At 42.9% G+C, this 22,157-nt stretch overlaps 1 protein-coding gene across 8 annotated transcripts in view; it reads right to left on the bottom strand.

Annotated features, from left to right (window-relative positions):
• The window catches only part of PCYT1B (phosphate cytidylyltransferase 1B, choline), a 126,286-nt gene that overhangs the window by 101,421 nt on the left and 2,708 nt on the right, over positions 1-22,157 (bottom strand). The window contains exon 1 of one of the 8 annotated variants that reach the window (XM_081793432.1): positions 3,396-3,487. The exons of 6 other annotated variants lie outside the window; for them this stretch is intronic. In XM_081793432.1, coding sequence (XP_081649558.1) covers positions 3,396-3,449 — 54 coding nt within the window. In that variant the 5' untranslated portion in view covers positions 3,450-3,487. Of the gene's footprint in view, positions 1-3,395; positions 3,488-22,157 lie in introns of those variants that run through there. One more of the 8 variants, XM_081793426.1, reaches the window with a different exon arrangement.

Below are 22,157 nucleotides of genomic sequence, written 5' to 3'. Positions count from 1 at the left end.
CAGGCAGGCATTTGTGATGAGCACTGAGTGTTGTATGTAAGTGATGAATCACTGAATTCTACTCCTGAAACCAATATTGCACTGCATGTTAACTAAAATTTAAATTTAAAAAAGGGTGGGATAAAAACACTGTCCTGCTTCCCTCACAGAATTTGGGAGACCAAATAAATATTATGTGAAAGCACTTTGTAAATTAGAATGTGGCATATTAATATAGGGGCATTATTTTCATTGCCCCTCAAATCAAGAGAGCTAGCCTTAAAAAAAAGAAAATGGATTCTGCAGCATAGATTTTCAGTTACACATCCTGGCACTTTAAATGAGAATGGCATCATCTGACATCCCCATTATTACCTATGCTTAAGAGAGCTCCAGTAATGCAGGAATTCCAGTGACACCGGGTCATCTGAAAAGGGGTCATCCCACCCACTTCCTGGCCTTTCCTTCCTGCCCTGTCTGCCCTCCTGGAAACACAAAACACCTCAAGCTGCAAGTTTATCTCTAACAAGCCTGGAAGAGCCAAACCCTACAATACACTTAAGAGGTCCTTTCCCACTGTGCTGGGTGATATGGGAGTGATATTGTTCATCTCATCTCAATATTTTCTTTACCTTACAGTGGCAGTTCCCAAATGTGGTCCCCAAAGGAGCCACAATGGCAGCCCTGGGAACTTGCCAGAAATTCTTCCTTCCCTGCCACAGATTACTGAATCAGACGGTGGTGGTGGCGACTAGGAATCTGTGTTTCGGTGAAATCTGCAGGTTCTGCCACTTGGTAAAGTTTGAGAACCACTGTCTAGAGCCACACGGTCCCATTGGAAAGCACTTAACCCCCCTTAACCCCCACTAGGTTCTGGGTCACTTGCCAGCTTGGTTCCTAATTGGTCCTCGAATTACCTTTCTAGATGGGAATTCTAGATGGAAGGCTCATCTGCTCACCTGCCTGTTTAGCAGAGTCCTGGTGTCCAGCAGGGTCCTTGTGGGAGTAATTTTAACGTGGGGGCTTCCACATGCTGTTAAGGTGATTAGCTGAGAATGACCAGTTAATTCCACAGTATGGAATTAAATGTTCCGTAACCCTCTAGGGGTTAGCAGAGGGGAAGGGGATGACTGTAAAGGGATAGCAGAAGGTAAGTTGTGGGGGTGATAGAATTGTTCCCTATCCTGATATGGTAATGGTTACACAAGTCTATACCTGTGTTAACATTGTTAAAAACTCCATGGAGGACATTTGTCAGTACATGCTAACAGCCTTTAGAACATGCATGCCCTTTGACCTAGGAATTCCTCCTGGGAACCTGTCGCCAAAGAAATAATCAGAGAAGCACACAAATAATTATGGACAAAGACGCTTAATGCAGAATTACTTATAACAGGCAAAAAAAAAAAAAAAAAGAACTTACAGCAATAGGAGTAATGGTTAAAACAAAATACATTCATATAGTGTTAGATGTGCGTTAGCAGTCATGTTTTTGAAGCCATTCTAATGCTATGGCGACATGTTAACATTACATCACCAAAAAAAGCAGACCACAAAATAAGATACCAAAAGATATGTACATGCCTAGAGAAAAGTCCCACAGGGAAGTACACCAAGATGTGAATAGTGACATCTTTAAGCTGTGGGATCGGGGGCGATATTTGCTTTCTTTTTTGTATCTTCGTATCTATAACAAGTATGTAAAAGATGAACATCTATTCCCCTTTTAGTCAGGAAAAAAAATGAACATCATCCCTCCTCCCCAACAGTATGAAGGGCTGGGTACGGGGTCGGGGTGAGGCAGACAGACGTTGGCACATGAACATACACAAAGAGGCAGGGACTCAGTGAAAGGAAACAAGAAAGCTAAAAGCGAGGGACAAGCTGGGAGAGTCCTCTCTCCAGTTAGGATAAGTAGAGGCATCGTGTTGGAGGCAGGCTGTCCAGAAAATCTCCAGGGAGCATTTGGGGCCAGGGGTCCTGAGTCCTGTACCCTGCGCGAGCAGGGCACGGCTTCGGTGAGAGCTCGGCACATCGGCGCTGCCGCTCACATGCACAGCCGTCGTTATCTCTCCCATTTATTGAGTACCTCTTACATTCCTAGCACTGTGCTGGGTACTTATCCTGGGCTACTTGTAAGTCCCACAACAGCTGAGCAGATAGCAACAGGGGCCCCCCTCTGCAGACGAGGAGACCAACCTGTAGAGACTTCAGCTTAGAAGAGACCTACAAAATGACATTATTCTTCCTACGAGCGGTATGCCCTTGAACAACATCATATTGTTGAAAGTCCATTCCCAAAGATCTGCAGGGAAGAACTAAAATTATCTCTTTAGAGCAGGAGCCCGTGTGAGCCCGATGCCCCCAGACCTCACTGTGGTGGACAACGGCCGGCCCGCTGCCACCTGCTCTCAGCTGCATCTCTGTGTGAGGGCTTGCTCTGGCCATGGGAGACCCCCCAACAACAGCCCCGGGGAGGCAGAGCTGAGGGGCTGGGAAATTAACAGCCCAAATCCCTAAGAGCTCTCAAGCAGTGACTGACAGGAGCAAAAGTCTAAACACCCCCGTGGGTTCGGCCCTCAAGTGGGATGACTCCAAATCGCGTGCTCCCCGTGGACAGAGGTCCCCAGTGGGATTCAGGTCCACTTGCCATGGTGTGGCTGGCTTGACCGTGCTCCCCGCCATCGCCCGGCTTTATTCCCTCGTCTTGCTTGCCCACACTGCTGCCGCTGTTTCCTGGGCTCACTTCCCAAACAAACTGCTGGAACTTGAATCTTTGTCTCAGGATCTGCTCCCGGGATATCTCCAAATAAGACTATTTCAGCGCCCCATCGTAAAGTTAATATCTGTTTCTTATGGCAAAATGTCTTTTATATACTCATATGGATAAAAATGAGCCATAACACCACATGGAAATGTCTGTTCGCCTGTGTTTTTGAAGTAAGCCTTACACTTAAGAGTCTTCTTTCAAAACGCCTTTTCTTTACCTTTTTTATTTTCCAATCTTTAGTCATCCTTTTAGAAAATTTTATGTCCATTGTATAAAAATGTTAGCTCAACCGTAGTGGTAATTTTAAATTATTTAGCTACAGTCTGTATGTCCCTCCATATATTATACTGCTCCTACTATTTATCAAGAATGCCGTATGTAAAACCCCCTTCCAGGGGCGCCTGGGTGGCTCAGTCAAACATCCGACTTCGGCCCAGGTCGTGATCTCACGGTTCATGGGTTCAAGCCCCGCATCAGGCTCTGTGCTGATGGCTCAGAGCCTGGAGCCTGCTTCGGATTTTGTGTCTCCCTCTCTCTCTGCCCCTCCCCCACTCACACTCTGTGTCTCTTTCTCCTTAAAAAATAAACATTAACAAAAAAATTAAAAAAAAAGAAACTTCCTTCCTCTGAAATCCCTCCTCCTTACCATCAATCGTGACTTCACTGTTTCTTCCACCTTCCCTTTTTCTTTCTCATTCATTTTTTCTCATTGCCTCAGATCTACCAAGCAAGGAGCTTATTAAAGAAAGGAGATTGAAAGAGCAACATAAAGTGGACAGAATTTAGTGTTTCCCGGAAACCATTATGACCTTCTACGGAATTTTGTTACATTCATGGCTCTATTTGGAGCCCCTTACTCAGTTTTCCACATGTGGCTTATGGTTTGGGCCTGAAACCTGACCTAGTCGAGAAAAAAATTCAACCATACTAAGTAATGAAACCCACATATAAATCCTTTTCACCTACTTCGGGAAAATTGTGGTAATAAAAATGTTTTCCATTGTAAAGCATTTCACCCCTCACTTGGTGCTTTTCCACATTAAATTATATCATAATAGCACTCTGAGATAGACAAGTTTTCATACTGAAAATTTTCAAATGAGCAAACAGAATCAGAGAGGTTAAGTGACTTGAGTAGGGTCACACAGTAAGGGGGACGAACTGTCACCTGAATCCAGGTCTCTTGAATCAAAGTTCAACTCTGTTTTCCACTACACTACACTGTCTCGCTTTTTGATATAGTTATATTTGCTTTGTTAACAATGCTGCTGAGCTGACTCATGCATATTTCATCATCCAAAATAGCCCCTTCACCGCTTCCCTATTGAATTCATGTAACATGAAGCACTCTTCACTTATATTCATTCACTTCATTTCCTATCTCTAAAACCATGGACCTGGACTCATTGAGGGTGCTTGCATTTAATTATGACAGAAAAATAAACACAGAGGCACTGCCAGATTCACCAGTGGGTCAAGAGCCAGGCTGATAAAAGCCATTAGGGGGAAAAAAAATAATGGTCAGACATAAAAAGTAGTCAGAGCTTCAAAACTTACTTTTTGAAAAACAAAATCAAGAAGATAGAATGAAGGTGCTTTATTTTATCCTTAACAGGGACTTTCTTCCTTTTGGGGCTTCTGTCATAATCAGAAAAGAATTAACTTTCACTCATTTGTTTGACCAAAATTTATTGAGTCTAAGCACTGTTTTTTTTTAATTTTAAATTTTTAAATTTTTTATTTTAGAGAGAGAGTGTGTGAGTGGGGGAGAGGGGCAGATGGGGAGAGAGAATCCTGTTTTAAAATTTTATAATGTTTATTTTTTTTTGAGAGAGAGAGAGAGCACGCATGTGCATGAGTGGGGGAGGGGCAGAGAGAGAGGGAGACACAGAATCAAAGCAGGTTCAAAGTTCTGAGATGTCAGTATAGAGCCAGATGTGGGGCTCAAACCCACGAAACGTGAGATCATGACCTGAGCCAAAGTCAGACACTTAACCAACTGAGCCACCCAGCAGCTGATGGGGAGAGAGAATCCTAAGCAGGTTCCACGCTAACCCCAACGCTGGGCTCAATCCCATGACCCTGGGATCATGACCTGAGTGGAAATCAAGAGTCGGACAGTCAACCAACTGAGACACCCAGGCACCCCAAGTTTAAGCACTGCTTTAAGGTGCTGGGGAACAATTGCACAGACCCAACATGACTAACCTCCTACATGAATGAAAATGCCACCAACGAGATGTCATCTTACATCTTACATTTAAAAGAAATAAACATGAGACATAAGTCAGAAATGACCAGTCAGGAGCTCCATTTCTTAGCATTCAAAGACGCCATGCCATAGTGGCTGTGGCTGTGTTTGAGAAGGTCCTAAAAGAGGTAAGTTGTTTTTATCTATATGAGATGTGTTTATCTAAATGCTGGTGATCAAATAAGTTATAAATAAAGTACATTTTGTTTTGCTATAGCAAAACAGATAGGATAGTAGGGCTTTTTTTAATAAATTAAAGTTGCCCTGGCTGGAATAAATCATTCTTATTGACATTAGCAGCTGTGTAGTCAGTAAAGAATTATTGTTGCTATTACTTGGTGGTATTTATAAACACTTTTACTTTCTAAGTGCTTTACAATCACTTATTGTCTAATTAATATCTAATCATCTGTTTACAAGTAATAATCACACATGTAGTGCAGTTTAATCAAAACTCCAAATGCAGCCGCCATCATACTCAAGAATATTGTGTAAATTTTGGTCTCTCCGTGATGGGGTTTGGGTCCAGACATATGGCTGAAACAGAGACAACAGGAAAAAAAATGAATAAAGACTCCTCTCTTGGATTTGAGCACAATTTGGATTCACAACTTTTGCATGTCAAATATATTATCTGAATGTCAGTGGATAAGTAAAAATACAGGTAATTTTCACCACTTAATGGCCCAATTACACATAGAAAAGTTTTAATTTGAGCCACAAAATTGGATGATAGTTTATGATAAATGTTCAAGGGCAGGCACTGACTTCACATTGGAAGTGTTAGTCACAATCACCATTTTGGTGATTATCATGAAAAAGATCAAATGTAGAAAAGGTGGCTCAGGGACCACCAAGGTTAATCTAACACACGGTCAAGTCTAGACCAAGCTGTGGTCAGTACAAACACCTGCCAGTCTTAATTACCTACTGAGCGTAAGTGGACTTACTACCATACGCCCGTCAGTCTCCCCAAGTGTTATTCTAGAAGTAATTATGGCAACCATGGAAGGATTTTTTTTTTTTTTTTTTTTTTTGTATGCAGGTGAAGGACGTGCATACTAATGCAGTTTTTCCACAAATTTTCCAACAAGGAGAATTGCTGAGTCAGGCTACTTGCATTGTCAAGGCTTTTTGTGTATGTTTTTCAATACTATTATCAAATTGTCTTGACCAAATTTATACTTCCTCTGATACTCCTAAAGGGTTGTCTTTCTTGGCTCTTGATATGCTGAAACCAGTTTGCTTCCTTCTTGCATTGCCACCAGACGCGGTTTCCCAGTACAGCAGCAAATACTGCTGTGTCCTGAGGATTGTGCCTGGGGCCTTGTGAACGTGATCCAAACGTGCCTGACTGGCAAGTGCGTGATCAAGGCCACCTGGTGCCACGATGATGGGCACTCCATTCACAGGTAGATCGTTATTACAATCCTTGCACTTTATACTGATTTTGAATGGCACGGACCCAAGAGTGAACTCTTCATCTTGCAAAATCTGCACCCAGCATCTTTGAATGCTCAAAGAGAGATTTGGTTTGGGGGCACCTGCCTGGCTCAGTCGGTGGAGCGTAGGACTCGATCTTGGAGTTGTGAGTTAGAGCCCTACGTTGGATGGAGAGATTACTTAAAAATAAGATCTTAAAAAAAAAGAGAGATTTGGTTTTATCTTCTGTAGTGGTTTCCTGTTGCTGTTTGTAACAATGTACTACAAACGTCGTAGCTTGAAACAACACAAATGTCTTATCTTAGTTCTGGAGGTCAGAAGTCTTGACGGAACTCAGCAGGCTAAAATCCATGTATCAGCAAGACTGCGTTTCTTCTGGAGGCTCTAGGGGAAAAATCTGTTTCCTTGCCTCTTCCATCTTCTAGAGCTGCCTGCATTCCTTGGCTCACAGCCCTGTGCCTTCCATCTCCCAAGCCAGCACTGCATCAGTCCAGCCTCTGCTTCAATAGCCAACCTTCTCTAACTCTCTTGCCTGCCCCTTTCACTTGAAAATACCGTTGCGATTCCATTAGGCATTCGGATAATCCAGGATAATCTCTGCCATCTCAAGATCTTTAACTTAATCACATCTGTGAAATCCCTTTTGCCATGTCAAGTGACAGAGTTACAGGTTCCCAGGTTCCGGGAAATCGAATGTAGACATCTTTGGGGGGGCTATTATTCTGCCTACCACACATTCCTGAGCATGAATCAGACGGGCTATTTCACGTGCAGATATTTGAACAATACATTGCCTATAATTTTAAAACATGGTAATTTGTAAACCCCTGCTCTGTGTCAGGCACAGGCACTATGCCAGGTTTGCAGGTAAGAGTCAGTGCATAGAGAGGTTAAGTAATTTTCCCAAGGTCACAGAGCTGGTCAGTGGCAGAGCTGAGTTTCAAACTCAGGTCTGTCGGACTTCAAAGGCTGTGTTCATTGTGGGCCGTGGCTGTAGCTCAACATTTCCCGCGCTCTGCTCAATTTGCTCTCCTTGGATAGCCTTCATGTTGAAAGCTTTTCACTTAGTTTGACATTGAACGATACAACCTAACCAGATAAAACCTTTTAAGCCCCTATGAATCTCATATTTGACTCATTCAGCAGGTGCCAGTGGAGGATGCCATCAGGAAACACTCATTCACGATGATGTCTCCACATGCTCTAATAAATCTTCCCCAAAGTAGCATCCGGCGGGTTCTTCCTCCATAATACAAACAGAAGTGCGCCCGCCAGGTTATCTTCTCCGTGGGTGAAATGTAAATGTCTGAATAGTATCAGGTGGTGGCAGTGAGAAATAATCTTTCCAACAGCCTACAAGTATACCCACTATCTTATTCTTTTTTTAAATATTTATTTTTGAGAGAGAGAGATAGAGGATCCAAAGTGGGCTCTGCACCAGTGGCAGAGAGCCCTGTGCGGGACTCGAACTCAAAAATCCATGAGATCGTGACCCGAGGCAAAGTCGAATGCTTCATCAACTGAGCCACCCAGGCGCCCCCCCCCCCCTCCCGTCTCCACTGTCTTATTCTTGAAAAAAGAGAGCCTGACACTTTAGGAGCCTCATTTCGTGTGTTAATCAAGTTTCTCATCCTCTCTGATTTACTTCGCAAAGTTCTCAGCCCCAGTTGCACATGACAATCAGCTGGGGAGCTTTCAAAACTACAGAAGCCTGGTCCCCACACCCGGGAGATTCTGGCCTCACAGGCGTGGGTTGCAGCATCAGGCCTTTTAAAAATACAGAATGGGGGTGCCTGGGTGGCTCTGTCGGTTAAGTGTCTGACTTGGGCCTCAGGTCATGACCTTGTGGTTTGCGGGTTCGAGCCCCACATCGGGCTCTGTGCTGACAGCTCACAGCTCAGACGGAGCCTGAAGCCTGCCTCAGATTCTGTGTCTCCCTCTCTTTCTCTCTCTCCCCATCCCCTGCTTGTGCTCTCTCTGTCTCTCTCAAAAATAAATGAACATTAAAAAAAAAGACTTTAGGGGCACCTGGGTGGCGCAGTCGGTTAAGCGTCCGACTTCAGCCAGGTCACGATCTCGCGGTCCGTGAGTTCAAGCCCCGCGTCAGGCTCTGGGCTGATGGCTTGGAGCCTGGAGCCTGTTTCCGATTCTGTGTCTCCCTCTCTCTCTGCCCCTCCCCCGTTCATGCTCTCTCTCTGTCCCAAAAATAAATAAAAAACGTTGAAAAAAAAAAATTTAAAAAAAAAAAAAAAGACTTTAAAGATGCAGAACAACAACAAAAAAGGTTTAGAGCCACAGAGACGAAGTGAAGCAGAGATGATGAGAGACTTTATTAAGACATAGGTTTTGATGCTCAACTATTGGACTCACTTTTTGCCAAGAATGTCTGCTTTGTTTGCATCGAAAACAATAAACCCTATTAATGTATGTATCCCACGAAGGCGGCCACGTAAAAACCTTCACTGTGTCCAAAAGCGATCGTTTGAAACACCTGCTCTACTTCAGTGCCAGGGGAGGGGCTCTGTGGAATGACTCCCTAATGGCACTTGACAGTAAGTGTAGACGGTCAATGTGCTTCCACTGAAGCCCACTCTGGCTACCAGAAGAAATACTCTTCAGTAAGTAAGTAAGCAAGCATGAGATAAGTACACTTTGAAAGAAAGATAGTCCTTTATTTCCTCAAAGTAGCCTGGAGAACCTCACCACACCATTCAAGTGTAGGAATTCAAAAGAAACAAAACCGTCAGCATTAAACCATGGCAGTCCTTGGCATGTAAAATACTACCCTTGCTCAGAACGTTTTTGGAATAAATCTTCCGGAATTTGCATCACGGAAATTTTATAACGCCACTTCTGAAAATCAGTTTTGGGGGCTGTAGAGCATGCAACTGTGGATCTCAGGGTTGTGAGTTCGAGCCCCACGTTGGGTACAGAGATTCTTTAAAATCTTAAAAAGACAAAGAGTTTTTGTATAATCAAATCAGTATTTTTTTAATCCAAAGTGGTATTAACCAGATTTCCAGAATTACTATTCACCTATCAAACTATCAATTGGCTTTAGGTTATTTCAAAAATGTAGGAAATAACCCTCAAGGATGATTGATTTGTGCCCTCTGTTGACATCCAAGAAATTCCTGAAGGGCGAGAGATCTTAAGTGACAAAGGTGACCCCAAGGCTCTAAGGTCAGTTCTTTAGAGCAGAGGTTCTCATACTTTAATGTGCATAAGAATCACCCAGAGAGTTTGTTAAACTGCTTTCCCAGGCCGCACTCCCAGAGATTCTAATCAGTAGGCCCAGAGATTCCCTCAACTTGATTTTACTTTGAGCAACACTGTTGTAAAGCAAAACTGAAGATAAAAATACAGATGTGAATGTATGCGTTTTACTATCCCGTTTTCAAAAACGACAGAAATTGTCCAAAGGACTCAGGAGTCAGCTTGGAAACACTCTTATCTGCCTAAGATGAAAAGTTGAAGCATCGATTAGGATGAGAACTGCAACGTATTGAAATCTGTCAACTGTGTTTAAATCCACCGGTTCATAATACTATAGAACAGAGTCCCAAACAAACCAAAGACGTCAGTTGTCTGCATCGGCAGCTGCAAGGGGTCACAGGCATTATTTTGAAAACTGGAAGCCAGAGGGAAAGAATCAGGCATTTATCTTACCTTTTCTATACAAACGTACTTCTGAGTGACCAAGTAGTAAGGAGAAGCAGATCGTCTGAGAATGAGTAATGAAAGTATGGAGGTAATGAAGAAGGTAACGCATTAGACTCTCCCTGTTTTCAAACCCCTCATGAATGAGTGGATCTAGGCATGGGGCATCAACAACTGCCAGCATGACAAAAAGACAGACAACCGCCAATGTCATACACTCCAGAGAGACACGCACGCACCACCTATCAAGTAGTTTCCCAAGTAAATAGAACCTGGTTTTGATCACACCTCTTGATCCAAGACCAATTTATGGGAAATAAAGAAGGGATAAAGGAGTACATTAACACCACAGGGATGCAATCAGCAAAATCCAGATTGTAGGAAGCTCTATAGGACAAACTTAGTTGCTGCAACCAAAAAATTGCAAGAAACCTAAGGAATAAACAAGATCTAAAAGACACAGCCATCAATTGCAAAGAAAACCCCGTATTACTGGGATCGCAATTCAAAACACTGTAAAAAAAATTACAACATGCATGAGACAATGAGAAATTTGGACAGTTTCTGGATGCTGTAGTAGGATTATTAGTAAATGTTTCAGGTATGATACTGATATCATGTTTATGGGTTTTTAAATTTTTTTTAAAGTTTATTTACTTTTTTGAGACAGAGAGACAGAGTCCGAGTGGAGAGAGGGGACAGAGAGAAGGAGACGCAGAATCCGAAGCAGGGTCCAGTCTCTGAGCCATCAGCACAGAGCCCGATGCGGGGCTCAAACCCACAGACCATGAGATCATGACCTGAGCCAAAGCTGGACGCCCAACCGACTGAGCCACACAGGTGCCCCATGTTTATGTTTTTTTTTAACTTTATTTTAGAAATATGCACTGAAGTATTTGCAGATGAATTATATTGTGTGGGTGTGGGGAGTGGATAGGGCTCTAGATGACAGCTTCTCAACTGGCTGCAACTTTGTCCCCCCAGCGTACATTTAGTGATGTCTGGAGATATTTTTCTTTACCACGTGTGTGTGTGTGTGTGGGGGGGTGATGCTCCAGGCATTTAGTGCTAAACATCCTACAATGCACAGAAACAGCCCTCCAACGTGGGGGAATGGGTCTGCGCTGACACCCTGCCTGACAACATTGAATGTGTCCACATGGCTAGCGCTGGCAAAGACTTGAACTGCGGCTCATCCGAGTGTCCGTCAGTCGGCAGAGGCAGACCGTGAGAGGTGGGAGGCCTGTTAGGAGCTGCTAGGAGGCCACCTCCTACTTGTCCCTATCTCCCGCTGAGAGACCCCCAGGAAGCAGTTCCTAACTGCCTCTTGAGTTCTGCTGAGATATGGGGCTTCCGGCCCTGTCCCCCTCCGCATCAGCCCTGCGGAATAGAAAACCGGTTAGTTGCCATCTACAGTGGACTCCTCAGCAGCAGAAGTCTAGAGGTCATCTGGCCTCTTTTGTTGCCCTGCTGTCCTTGGTGTAGGGGACAAGGACTAGAGGAAGCTGGCACCAATGGTACATATCTTTCACTAAGTAAGTAATAAACTGTCTGAATCCCAAAGCGACTCAATGTACTTTTACCAGTCAAGTCAATCAGAGCTCAGCTTTAGTTTCGCCTTGTCTGGTATGTGTACAACGATCTGCCCAAAATGTCAATGCCAAGGTTGAGAAGCTCTGCATGAAACAATATTAGTACTGGGCTGATTGTTATTGAAGCTGCACGACAAGTACATGAACAGCACAAATGGGGAGATACTGTTTTGTCTAATTCTGCATACGTTAAAAACTATTCATAATAAAAGCTGTATTTACAATTTTTTTACTTTTTTTTTAAAGTAGACTTCATGCCCAGTGTGGGGTTGGAACTCACAGCCCTGAGATCTAGAGTCACATGCTCTACTGACTGAGGCAGCCAGGCACCCCAAAAGCTGTATTTCTTTTTAAAAAGATAAAAATTGGTCACCTTGCTTTATGAGATGTCTAACACTTTAAGTGCATGTACTGAGGCAATCTGCAGATAGGAACAAATTTGCCATCAGGCTTGTGGTTCCACTACCAAATTACAAACTGTGTTCTTTTTTTTTTTTTAATTTTTTTTTTTAACGTTTATTTATTTTTGAGACAGAGAGAGACAGAGCATGAACGGGGGAGGGGCAGAGAGAGAGGGAGACACAGAATCGGAAGCAGGCTCCAGGCTCTGAGCCATCAGCCCAGAGCCTGACGCAGGGCTCGAACTCGCAGACCGCGAGATTGTGACCTGAGCTGAAGTCGGACGCTTAACCGACTGAGCCACCCAGGCGCCCCACAAACTGTGTTCTTGAGCAAATTATGTAACTTCTCTAAACCTCAGTTTCCTCACCAATAAAATAAGACTAATTATGCCCCTGAGGGTTTCATAGGGATTAAATATAAGTGTTTAGCTGAGTGTTTTACATATATACCTTTCTTAGACCTCCTTCCTTTGTTCTTTTTGTTTGCTACTCTTCAATTCAGAAATGGAAAGAGCTCTTCTTGTCACTTTGATGAGGAATTTTGATCCAGTCAATTTCTTTTCAAACCATTCCCTGGAAAAGTGTAGATGGCGCTAGTATAAAACGTTTGGTTCTAAGGGTTTAAAATAACCAACTCGGAGGCTGAGTCGCTCACTTGGTTGTGCATCTGACTTTTGATTTCCGTTCAGGTCGTGATCTTGGGGTTGTGAGACTGACCCCTGAGTCGGGCTCTGCGCTGAGTGTGCAGCCTGCTTGGGATCCTCTCTCTTCCTCTGCCCTTCTCCTCCACCCCCTCTCTCTCTTTCTGTAAAGTTAAAAATTAAAAAAAAAAAAAAACCAACAACAACAAACCCTAGAGGGACCCCAGAGGAATGGGGAGTAAGAAGAATGTATATGATTAATTCATTAGTTCTCAATCCAGGAGGATTTTGCCCCACAGAGGACATGTCACCATGTCTGGAAACATTTTTGGTTGTCAAGACTTGGGTGGGGTGGTGCTACTAGGCTATACTGTAGAGACCAGGGATATTGGCTGGAGATCAGCGATGTTGCTGAATAACCCACTATATGCACCGGATTGCTCCCCACAACGAGGAATTGTCTGGCCCCCAATATCATCAATACCAAGGTTGAGAGGCCCTGGGCTAACGTGACCAAAACTCCTTGATGAAGCTTTTCCTAGATAATTAACTTTACCTTTCTTTGTTCTTCTTATCCACACATACAGGTTATTAAAGACATGCTCAGGAGAAATCATTCAAAATGTGATTACTCTAGCTCTGTGGCCCTAATTTGTTATTCATTTCTTGAAGAGAAAAAAATCTGAGTAGTGTTCTGATTTTATTGCCTTTGAGTTTCAAATAGCAAACTTGAAGCATGCACTGATTACCTTCTTAATTAATAGGCTGTGAAGGCAGGGCATCACTTTATTAACCAGTGGGAAGGAGGTACGGTCTCTCAACGGCTTAGTAGTCTTTATTCCCAACTGTGACGCCAAAGGGGGAGGATTGGGATGAAGGGGATGCAGACAGCGCTCCCCAACAGATATATTTTTCGTGTTAAAATAGTTCACCTTAGTTTCAATGACACCCGCCTACAATGTCGTTATTCAATAGAATACATTATGGATAATTTGCCCCCCATCCCACATCCACCTTTTAAAGTCAAGATGCCTGGGGTGCCTGGCTGGCTCAGGTGGTAGAGCGTGTGACCCTTGATCTCAGGGTTGTGAGTTCAAGCCCCACACTGGGTACAGCGATGACTTTAAAACAAAATAAAGAGGGGCGCCTGGGTGGCTCAGTCGATTAAGTGGCCGACTTCGGCTCAGGTCATGATCTCGCGGTCCATGAGTTCGAGCCCCGCATCGGGCCCTGTGCTGATAGCTCAGAGCCTGGAGCCTGCTTCTGTTTCTGTGTCTCCCTCTCTCTCTGCCCCTCCCCCATTTGTGCTCTGTCTCTCTGCCTTTCAAAAATGAATAAATGTTAAAAAAAATTTTTTTAAATAAAATAAAAAAAATAAAGATACTTGACCTCAAGACCACAGGGCCATAGGTAAATGGTGGTAACCGTATTCTACTGGCAAACAACAGCAAGGCCATTCCTGTGAGACGTGTCGTGTGTGTCACGTGGCAATGGGGCAAACACGTTTGAGAAGATAAACAGTGGGGTGGGGAATCTGTACAGGTGGTAGAAATGCTTAAGCATCTATGAGGTAGTTCCTTTTACTCTATCTGGCCCTCAACTCACTCCACCCCTTCTATGAATACAGCCCCCAGCCCCCAGCCCAGGGAATTGGGTTGGGACACCTGATGAAGAAACCAAGCCTTGGGCTGTTCGGTGGTTCCTCAGATCTTCAGATTCCCTCTTTCAGAAATTAGAACTAAGAGATGCCAACTGAGTAGATCAGGGGATTAGAGTAAACATGTCTGCAAATGAGGCTTTCCGAGGCCTTGTCAAGCTGCTCCTGTTCCTTTCCTTGCTTTTCAGCTTTCTGTGGGTTCTATTAGATAGACTTTTGCATTTGCCCTACTGAAAAAGCTAGCTCAGCGGCTACTTACTGTTCCTTGAAACCCAGCACTGGGTCTGAGACAGATGTGCACACATCCCCCCCCCCCCCCCCAGACGAGACTAACAGGAGAAATGAAGCCAAGGGCTAACAGGGAAAGGCCACTTAACAGGTACTTATACTTCACGCCTAGGAGCATCAGGGGATGACACTCTTTCCAGAGACCAGCTCAGAGTAAATTCACCTCATAAACCCCATAATCTAGATGTACCACACTTTTGATACTTTTGTATACAAACTTACGACTCCTTTGGTGTGATTATATTGAATCATTATTTATCTCATGATGTTACCTAATTCTCACTTGTAGCCTTGACATCTGTCTCTCCTATTGTTAATTAACCCATCAACCAGGCTTGGGAAGATCAGTTCATACCTCCGGGATCCATCCACTTTCTTACGTCATCCTCAACCCTCCCACGGGCTTCTGCCTCCAGCACTCCCTTAAAGCTCAGTTACGTTTCTACGTGAGTGTTTCTTAGCTGCACAAGAGGACCTTTTAGAGCAGCGGTCCTTTACTTAGGGATAATTTGTATCCCGCTCCCCAAGGGTGATTTTGTAGTGTCTGGACACAGTTGTTGTTGTTGTTGTTTTTAAGATTTTATTTATTTATTTATTTATTATTTGTTGGGGGGGTGCAGAGGAAAAGGGAGAGAATCCTAAGCAGGCTCCATGTCCAGAGCCAATGCAGGGCTCCATCGCACGACTGTGAGATCACGACCTGAGCCGAAATTGAGAGTCAGATGCTTAAATGACTGAACCATCCAGGTGCCACTAAGATTTTATTCTTAAGTAATCTCTACACCTAACGTGGGGCTCGAAATTACAACCCTGAGATCAAGAGTTGCATGCTCCACCGAGTGAGCCAGCCAGGTGCCCCTGGACAAAGTTTTCATTGTTACAACTTGGGGGGGTGCTACTGACATCTGGTGGGTAAAGACTAAGGATGCTGTAAACATGCTACAACGCACACAAGAAAACCCCCCATAACGAAGAATTAACCAACCCAAATTGTCAATAATGCCAAAGTTGAGAAACCTTGCTTTAAGGCAAAGATGGATCTTTGCAAGAAATAACACAATTCAAAATGGGCAAAGGATTTGAAAAGACGTTTCTCCAAAGAAGATACACAAATGGCCAATAGATATGTGAACAATGCACAACCTCATTAGCCATTAGGGACATGCAAACCAAAACCACAATGAGACACCACCTCACACCCACTAGGATGGCTAAAATTTTGAAAATGGAAAATAACAAGAGTTGGTGAGGATGTGGAGAAATCGGAACCTCATACACTGCTGGTGGAATGTAATTGGCAGTTCCTCAAAAAGTTAAAAATAGAGTTACCATTTGACCTACCAATTCCACACCTAGGTATTTACCCGAGAGTATTGAAAACATGTGTTCACGAAAATCTTGTACACAAATGTCATAGCACTATTCACAATAACCAAGAAGTGCAAGCAACACAAATGTCCACCGCCTGGTGAATGGAGAAACAAATAGTGGTTTATCCATACAATGGAATATTATTTGGCCATGAAAAAGGATGAAGTACAGATCCATGCTACAACATGAATGGACCTTGAAAAGATAAACTCACTGAAAGAAGCCAGACACAAAAGACGACATGTTGTATGATTCCACCTCTGTAAAATGTCCAGAAAAGGCAACTCCACGTAAGAGAAATCGATGAGTGGTTTTCTAGTACCGGGGCTATTGGGGGGACTGGGGAGGGACTGACTGCTACTGAGTGCAGTTTTTGGAGGTGGTGATGAAAGTCCTCTAAAAGTAAAATGTGTTGCAGGTTGCGTAACCCTGTGAATATACTAAAAAACAACGAATTGGTTTTTAGTGAGTTTTTTAACAATTTAATGGCTTATATCTTGAAAAGAATGTCTCTTTGAATCTCCTGAGCGGCAGTCACAAAGGAGGTGCTCATAAAATAATGCAGTACACCTGAAGCATGGAAGACAAACACAAGATTTCCTTCCTGCTGTGATTACTATTATTTTTAACATTTTATGGCCAGAGAGGAACAGTAGTGATTCCCTTAAATCAACCTCCAGGTTAACCAACCTGCAGAATTAACCAGTGCCCTCCATTTTCCCTATGGACTCTAAGAGCACTCTGAATGCTTCTGTCTGGTAGTAAGCTACTCTTGAGAATGCCTGGGTAGATTAGCTCTGAAAAGTTGAGTTTTACATTTTATAAGAGTTAACTGAACTTTCCCCCATCCTGTTTATGCCCACTGTGATGGAAATGATACAATTTAATTAAATGTTATGGAAACTGATAAAAATGAGGCAAAAAGAGTATTTTTAAGACTAAATTGTTTTCAAAAGACAAGAAGCAGTCATGTGGCTTTTAAAAACTACTGTTGAATTAGGTGAGGGCAAGACAACTGTAAAGATAGGGAACAAGATCCCCCAAAACATAGCATTTTATACTCCATTTTTTACAAATATCTTAAGTTTTCACTTCATTTAGAATAAACCCAAAATGGAAATCATAGATATTGCCTATGTGATGCTCAATAAAGAAAAGACAACACAGAGTTCTAATCGGTGGTCCAATTAAAGGATTGGCAAAGTAATAATATATTATTTTAAATTCAAAAATATTTAATGCATATATTTATCATCTTTTTAAACTCTTTATCAGAGACATTTTATTTTTCAATTAACCAACCTATCGGTCCCCATTGTATATGGTAAGAAGACTTCTACTGTGCTACTCTCCTACCTTGTAGAATGGAGAAAACCCTACAAAACTCTTTTATTAATTCTCCATCTGTGTACTGAATTCCTTGTGTGATACTTACAAGCTTCCTTCAATTGCCCTCTTCAGGGAAGGTGTAGTAGCCACATGGCAAGGAATTTATGGGACAGATTTGTGTACAAGCCTGACCCATGTCTCCTGGAGGCTGAGCCTGCTGTGCACATCGCAGGGGAAGCCAAGGAAAAACTGTAGAGAGGGAGTCAGCCACCTCTGGTGTCTCTGAGCAGATCCCACCTCGCCTTGAGATATCACAAACCTCCAGCAAACCTAGGAGTCTGGCAGGGTTTGGGATGGAAAGTCCTGTAAATAGTGATTACTCCATCTTTGTGGCTGGTGTTAATGATCAAGTCATTCAATTTAGACGCTGGAGTCAAGTTGAAGTGGGTCTACCCAACAATGATGCATGCCTTATAGACTGGGTTGAAATTCATTCATTCTCCGGGACAACCTAGAGTTGACCTTAGATGAACAAACACAGGATTCTCCCTGGGCAAAGAGGATAGAGAATAAACAGGGATTTACATTCCTTTCACTCATTCAACAAACACTTACTGAGCATCTACAGTACATCAGGAGCCATGCATCCAAGATGTGATAGTCTACACTCTCAAAGAATGTATAGAGCAGGAATATATAGGTAGGGCAAACTCTGAAAGATTTTTTGTTTGTTTTTTAGTAAATATGATGGTACTGTTAAAAATCTAATCTTACCATCTTCGCTTTTTTAAAAGAATTATCATTTAAATTCCTGTTACTTTTTTCTATGACTTAATGGAACTGAAGAAGACACATTTGAAACAGATATTATTTTTCTTTTTGTCCTGGGCCACACTTTCCATTTTTTTCCTTTCTTTTTTCTTTCCATGTGTGTATCTGTGTGTGCACATGTGCGTGCATGCGTGTGTGTATATGTGAGATAGAGGGAGAGAAAGAAAAAAATTCTAGTTCATGAAAAGCCCAAGAGAACTTTATAATGCTCTAATAGGGGCACCTGGCTGGCTCAGTCAGTAGAACATGTGACTCTTGATCTCAGGGTTACGAGTTCAGGCCCCATGTTGGGCACAGCGATTACTTCAAAAAATAAAAATACTAAAATAAAAAAATAAAATGCTCTAATGCCTGGGGCAAGATTGAAATAAAGAGTATGTTTTTCACATTATAAGTCCTCACTGCAAGAATGGGGCAAGATTCATTTTTTTTAAATTTTTTTTAACATTTATTTATTTTTGAGACAGAGACAGAGCATGGACGGGGGAGGGTCAGAAAGAGAGGGAGACACAGAATCTGAAACAGGCTCCATGCTCTGAGCTGTCAGCACAGAGCCTGACGTGGGACTCGAACCCATGGACTGCAAGATCATGACCTGAGCAGAAACCGGATGCTTAACCGATTGACCCACCCAGGCTCCCCAAGGGCAAGATTAATTTTATGCCAGTTCTTGTATATCCTTTGCTCCATGGTATTTGAGAGCTGGTCCCAACTCTCTGAGAATAACGGACAAAAATAAGAGAAACCAGTAAGATTCCTTTTCTTCCCATAGTTTCCAGTACTGGGAAGACCAGAAGAAGCCCAGGTTTCAACAGACACAGGTTTCACCTCTCACTCCACATCTTTTCGTGTGCTAATTGAGCCATTTGGGTGAGCTGGTAAGATTTCCAAAATGCATACTAGTCAAGGCTTGCCTTAGTGGACCACGGTGGATGGGGAGCCATGGTTTAGGGAGAGAGATTCGTGTCTTCTAGAAACCCAGATTCAGTTGCAACAGACATACAGCGTGTGCACTACCTGTCAATTTTCAGAGTGAGAGCTATCAGCAGAGCAGCCGATGGCAGTGATGATGCATCTGTTAACTGGGTCAGCATGGCATGTGACCCTTGGATAGGTCTACCATATAGTCTCCAAAGGAGACAAAGACTGCAGTGAGTTAGCTGCAGGTTGTACAAATACATGCCGTTCCCGTAATACTAGGATTCAGGCGAAGGAATTGCAGATGGGTGAGAGGGAAAAAGCCCTAATTGTGTTACGGAACAAAAAGTAAAAATGTAATATCTACTTGCCCTAAGTGGCTTTAGGGGCGCCTGGGTGGCTCAGTCGGTTGAGCGTCCGACTTTGGCTCAGGTCACGATCTCGCGGTCCGTGAGTTCGAGCCCCACGTCGGGCTCTGGGCTGGTGGCTCGGAGCCTGGAGCCTGCTTCCCATTCTGTGTCTCCCTCTCTCTCTGCCCCCATTCATGCTCTGTCTCTCTCTGTCCCAAAAATAAATAAACATTAAAAAAAAATAAAAAAAAAAGATGCTCAGATATCTAAACTTCATGAATTTGGACTGTTCCAAATTGTTTAATTCCCTCCAAATAAAGACTAACTATTCCAAATGCATTTATATTGTTTCAATGATTTTCTCTTTGTTTGCTTATGGCTTACACTAGAAATTTTTCGTACAGAAGGCAAGGAAGTGACAAATCATATTCTTTGAAGCTAACTGCTAAACTGAGGAATTGAGTTTTTCCATGTTTGGAATGACCACTTCAAGCAAGCTTGCCAGAAACCACTAAAGATTTAGAAATTCAAGGGTCATTCTTCTCTAAATAACTCAAAATTCTCTTCTTCTATCCTGTTACCTAGAGCCAGCACAGTACCTGGCAAATGTGTTCAACATACTGGTCTTGTTTAATCTTTGTGTATTTATTTTTGAGAGAGAGACAGCACAAGCAGGGGAAGGACAGAGGGAGAGAGGGAGACACAGACTCTGAAGCAGGCTCAAGCTTTCAGCTCACAGCCCGACACAATGCTTGAACCCACGAACCGTGAGATCATGACCTGAGCTGAAGTTGAACACTTAACCAACTGGGCCATCCAGGCACCCCTCAACATACTGCTTAAGAACTGATGGTTCCTGGGGTGCCTGGGTGATTTAGTCGGTTGAGTGTCTGACTCTTGGTTTTGGCTTAGGTCATGATCTCATAGGTTTGTGAGTTCAAGCCCCAAGTCAGGGCTCTGCCTTATCAGTGTGGAGCCTGCTTGGGATTCTCTCTTTCCCTCTCTCTCTACCCTTCCCCCACTCTGCGGGCTCACTCACATCCACTCTCTCTCTCAAAAAGTAAATAAATAAACATTAAAAAAAAAAAGAACTGATGGGCCCAAATGATGGCTGGTGCCTTGGGAAGGCAGCTCTCTTTTCTGAAGAAGCTCACAGATTTGGTTCCGAATTTTCACATAGGATCACACTGCTCACTCCCACCCTCCAACCTGAATGCCTGCAAGGCATCTTTTTCTCACAAATAGGAACCCCTTATCTCACAATGAAGACTTTGCAGCAAAGATTGGTAAAGGGAAAAGAAGAAATGGAAGACAGTTTTCATTTTGATCCATGAATTCTATGTAGAAAATCAGAGTCCACTCCTACAAGTGGCATCTTGAAAGAACTGTCTCTGTCAATCAACAGATATTTATCAAACCCCTCCTATGTTCCGGGGTCTATGAGGGGCCCCCAGGGACACTCCTTCCGGGGTATCCTGGGATAGAGTGGAAGAAGGGAGGGTTTTAGAATTAGATCTTGAGCTAATAAAAATTTCACTGTGATAGTATTTTATGCTACCAATTTACTTAATGACCCAAAGGAAGAGAGGAAGGTAAATCAGTAGTATAAAATGATTTTCCATAGAATTTAGAAATAGCAGAAGATTTGCTATAAAGCACTAGGCTAACCATATTATTTCCTACCAGGGCACCTTAGGGGATCCTGTTTTAATGAATAAATAAAAATGATGTGTAATTATCATATCAATTGCTTGCATCTAAGTGAGTGCTTCTGGAGTTATTTGATGGTGCTTAAAAATCTTTGGCCTCTGAAGTGTGTTTAACGTCTCCTTGACTCTTATCTATATTATTAATTTGCAGATCAAAGTTAACTTGGTGCTATGCAAATGAGGAGACTTCCAATGAATGAAATTTTACTGTAAAATATTAAATCCATATTACTTATAACAGTACTGCAATATATTTTGAGGACATGTGTCAACATATCGAAAAGAGATACTACAACTTAAAGCAGTATTATCCAATAGAACTTTCTGCAGTGATGTAATATTCTATATCTGTGCTGTCTAGCCATCCACATGAGGTAGTCACTAGCCACACGTGGCTACTGAGCACTTGAAATGTGGCTAGTGCCACTGAGGAACTAAATTTTAAATTTTATTTAATTTAAAGTTTAAATCAAAAAATGTTTTAATGTTTATTTATTTTTGAGAGGGAGAGAAAGAGAGAGAGAGAGAGAGAGGCAGACACAGACTCCAAAGCAGGATCCAGGCTCTGAGCCGTCAGCACAGAGCCCGACGGGGGGGCTTGAACTCACAGACCACAAGATCATGACCTGAGCCAAAGTTGGATGCTTAACCGATTGAGCCACACAGGTGCCCCTAAACTAAAATTTAAATTTAAACAGCCATATGTGGTTCGTGGCTATCTTAAATGACAGTGCAGGCTTAAAGAAAAAGTGAAAATGGGGGCACCTGAATGAGTCTCGATTTCAACTCTGGTCATAATCTCATGGTTCGTGAGTTCGAGCTCCAAGTCGGGCTCCACGCTGATAGTGTGGCGCCCGCTTGAGATTCTCTCTCTCCCTCTCTCTCTGCCCCTCCCCAGCTCACGAGCTCTCTGTCTCTCTCTCTTTCAAAAATAAACATTTAGAAAAAGTGAAAACGTATTCCAAGA

This window comes from Panthera onca, chromosome X, assembly GCF_046562875.1.
Source record: "Panthera onca isolate mPanOnc1 chromosome X, mPanOnc1 haplotype 2, whole genome shotgun sequence".
NCBI classification, from domain to species: domain Eukaryota; kingdom Metazoa; phylum Chordata; class Mammalia; order Carnivora; family Felidae; genus Panthera; species Panthera onca.
The sequence above is the reverse complement of the archived record's forward strand: the minus strand, read 5'-3'. Positions and strand labels throughout refer to the sequence as shown.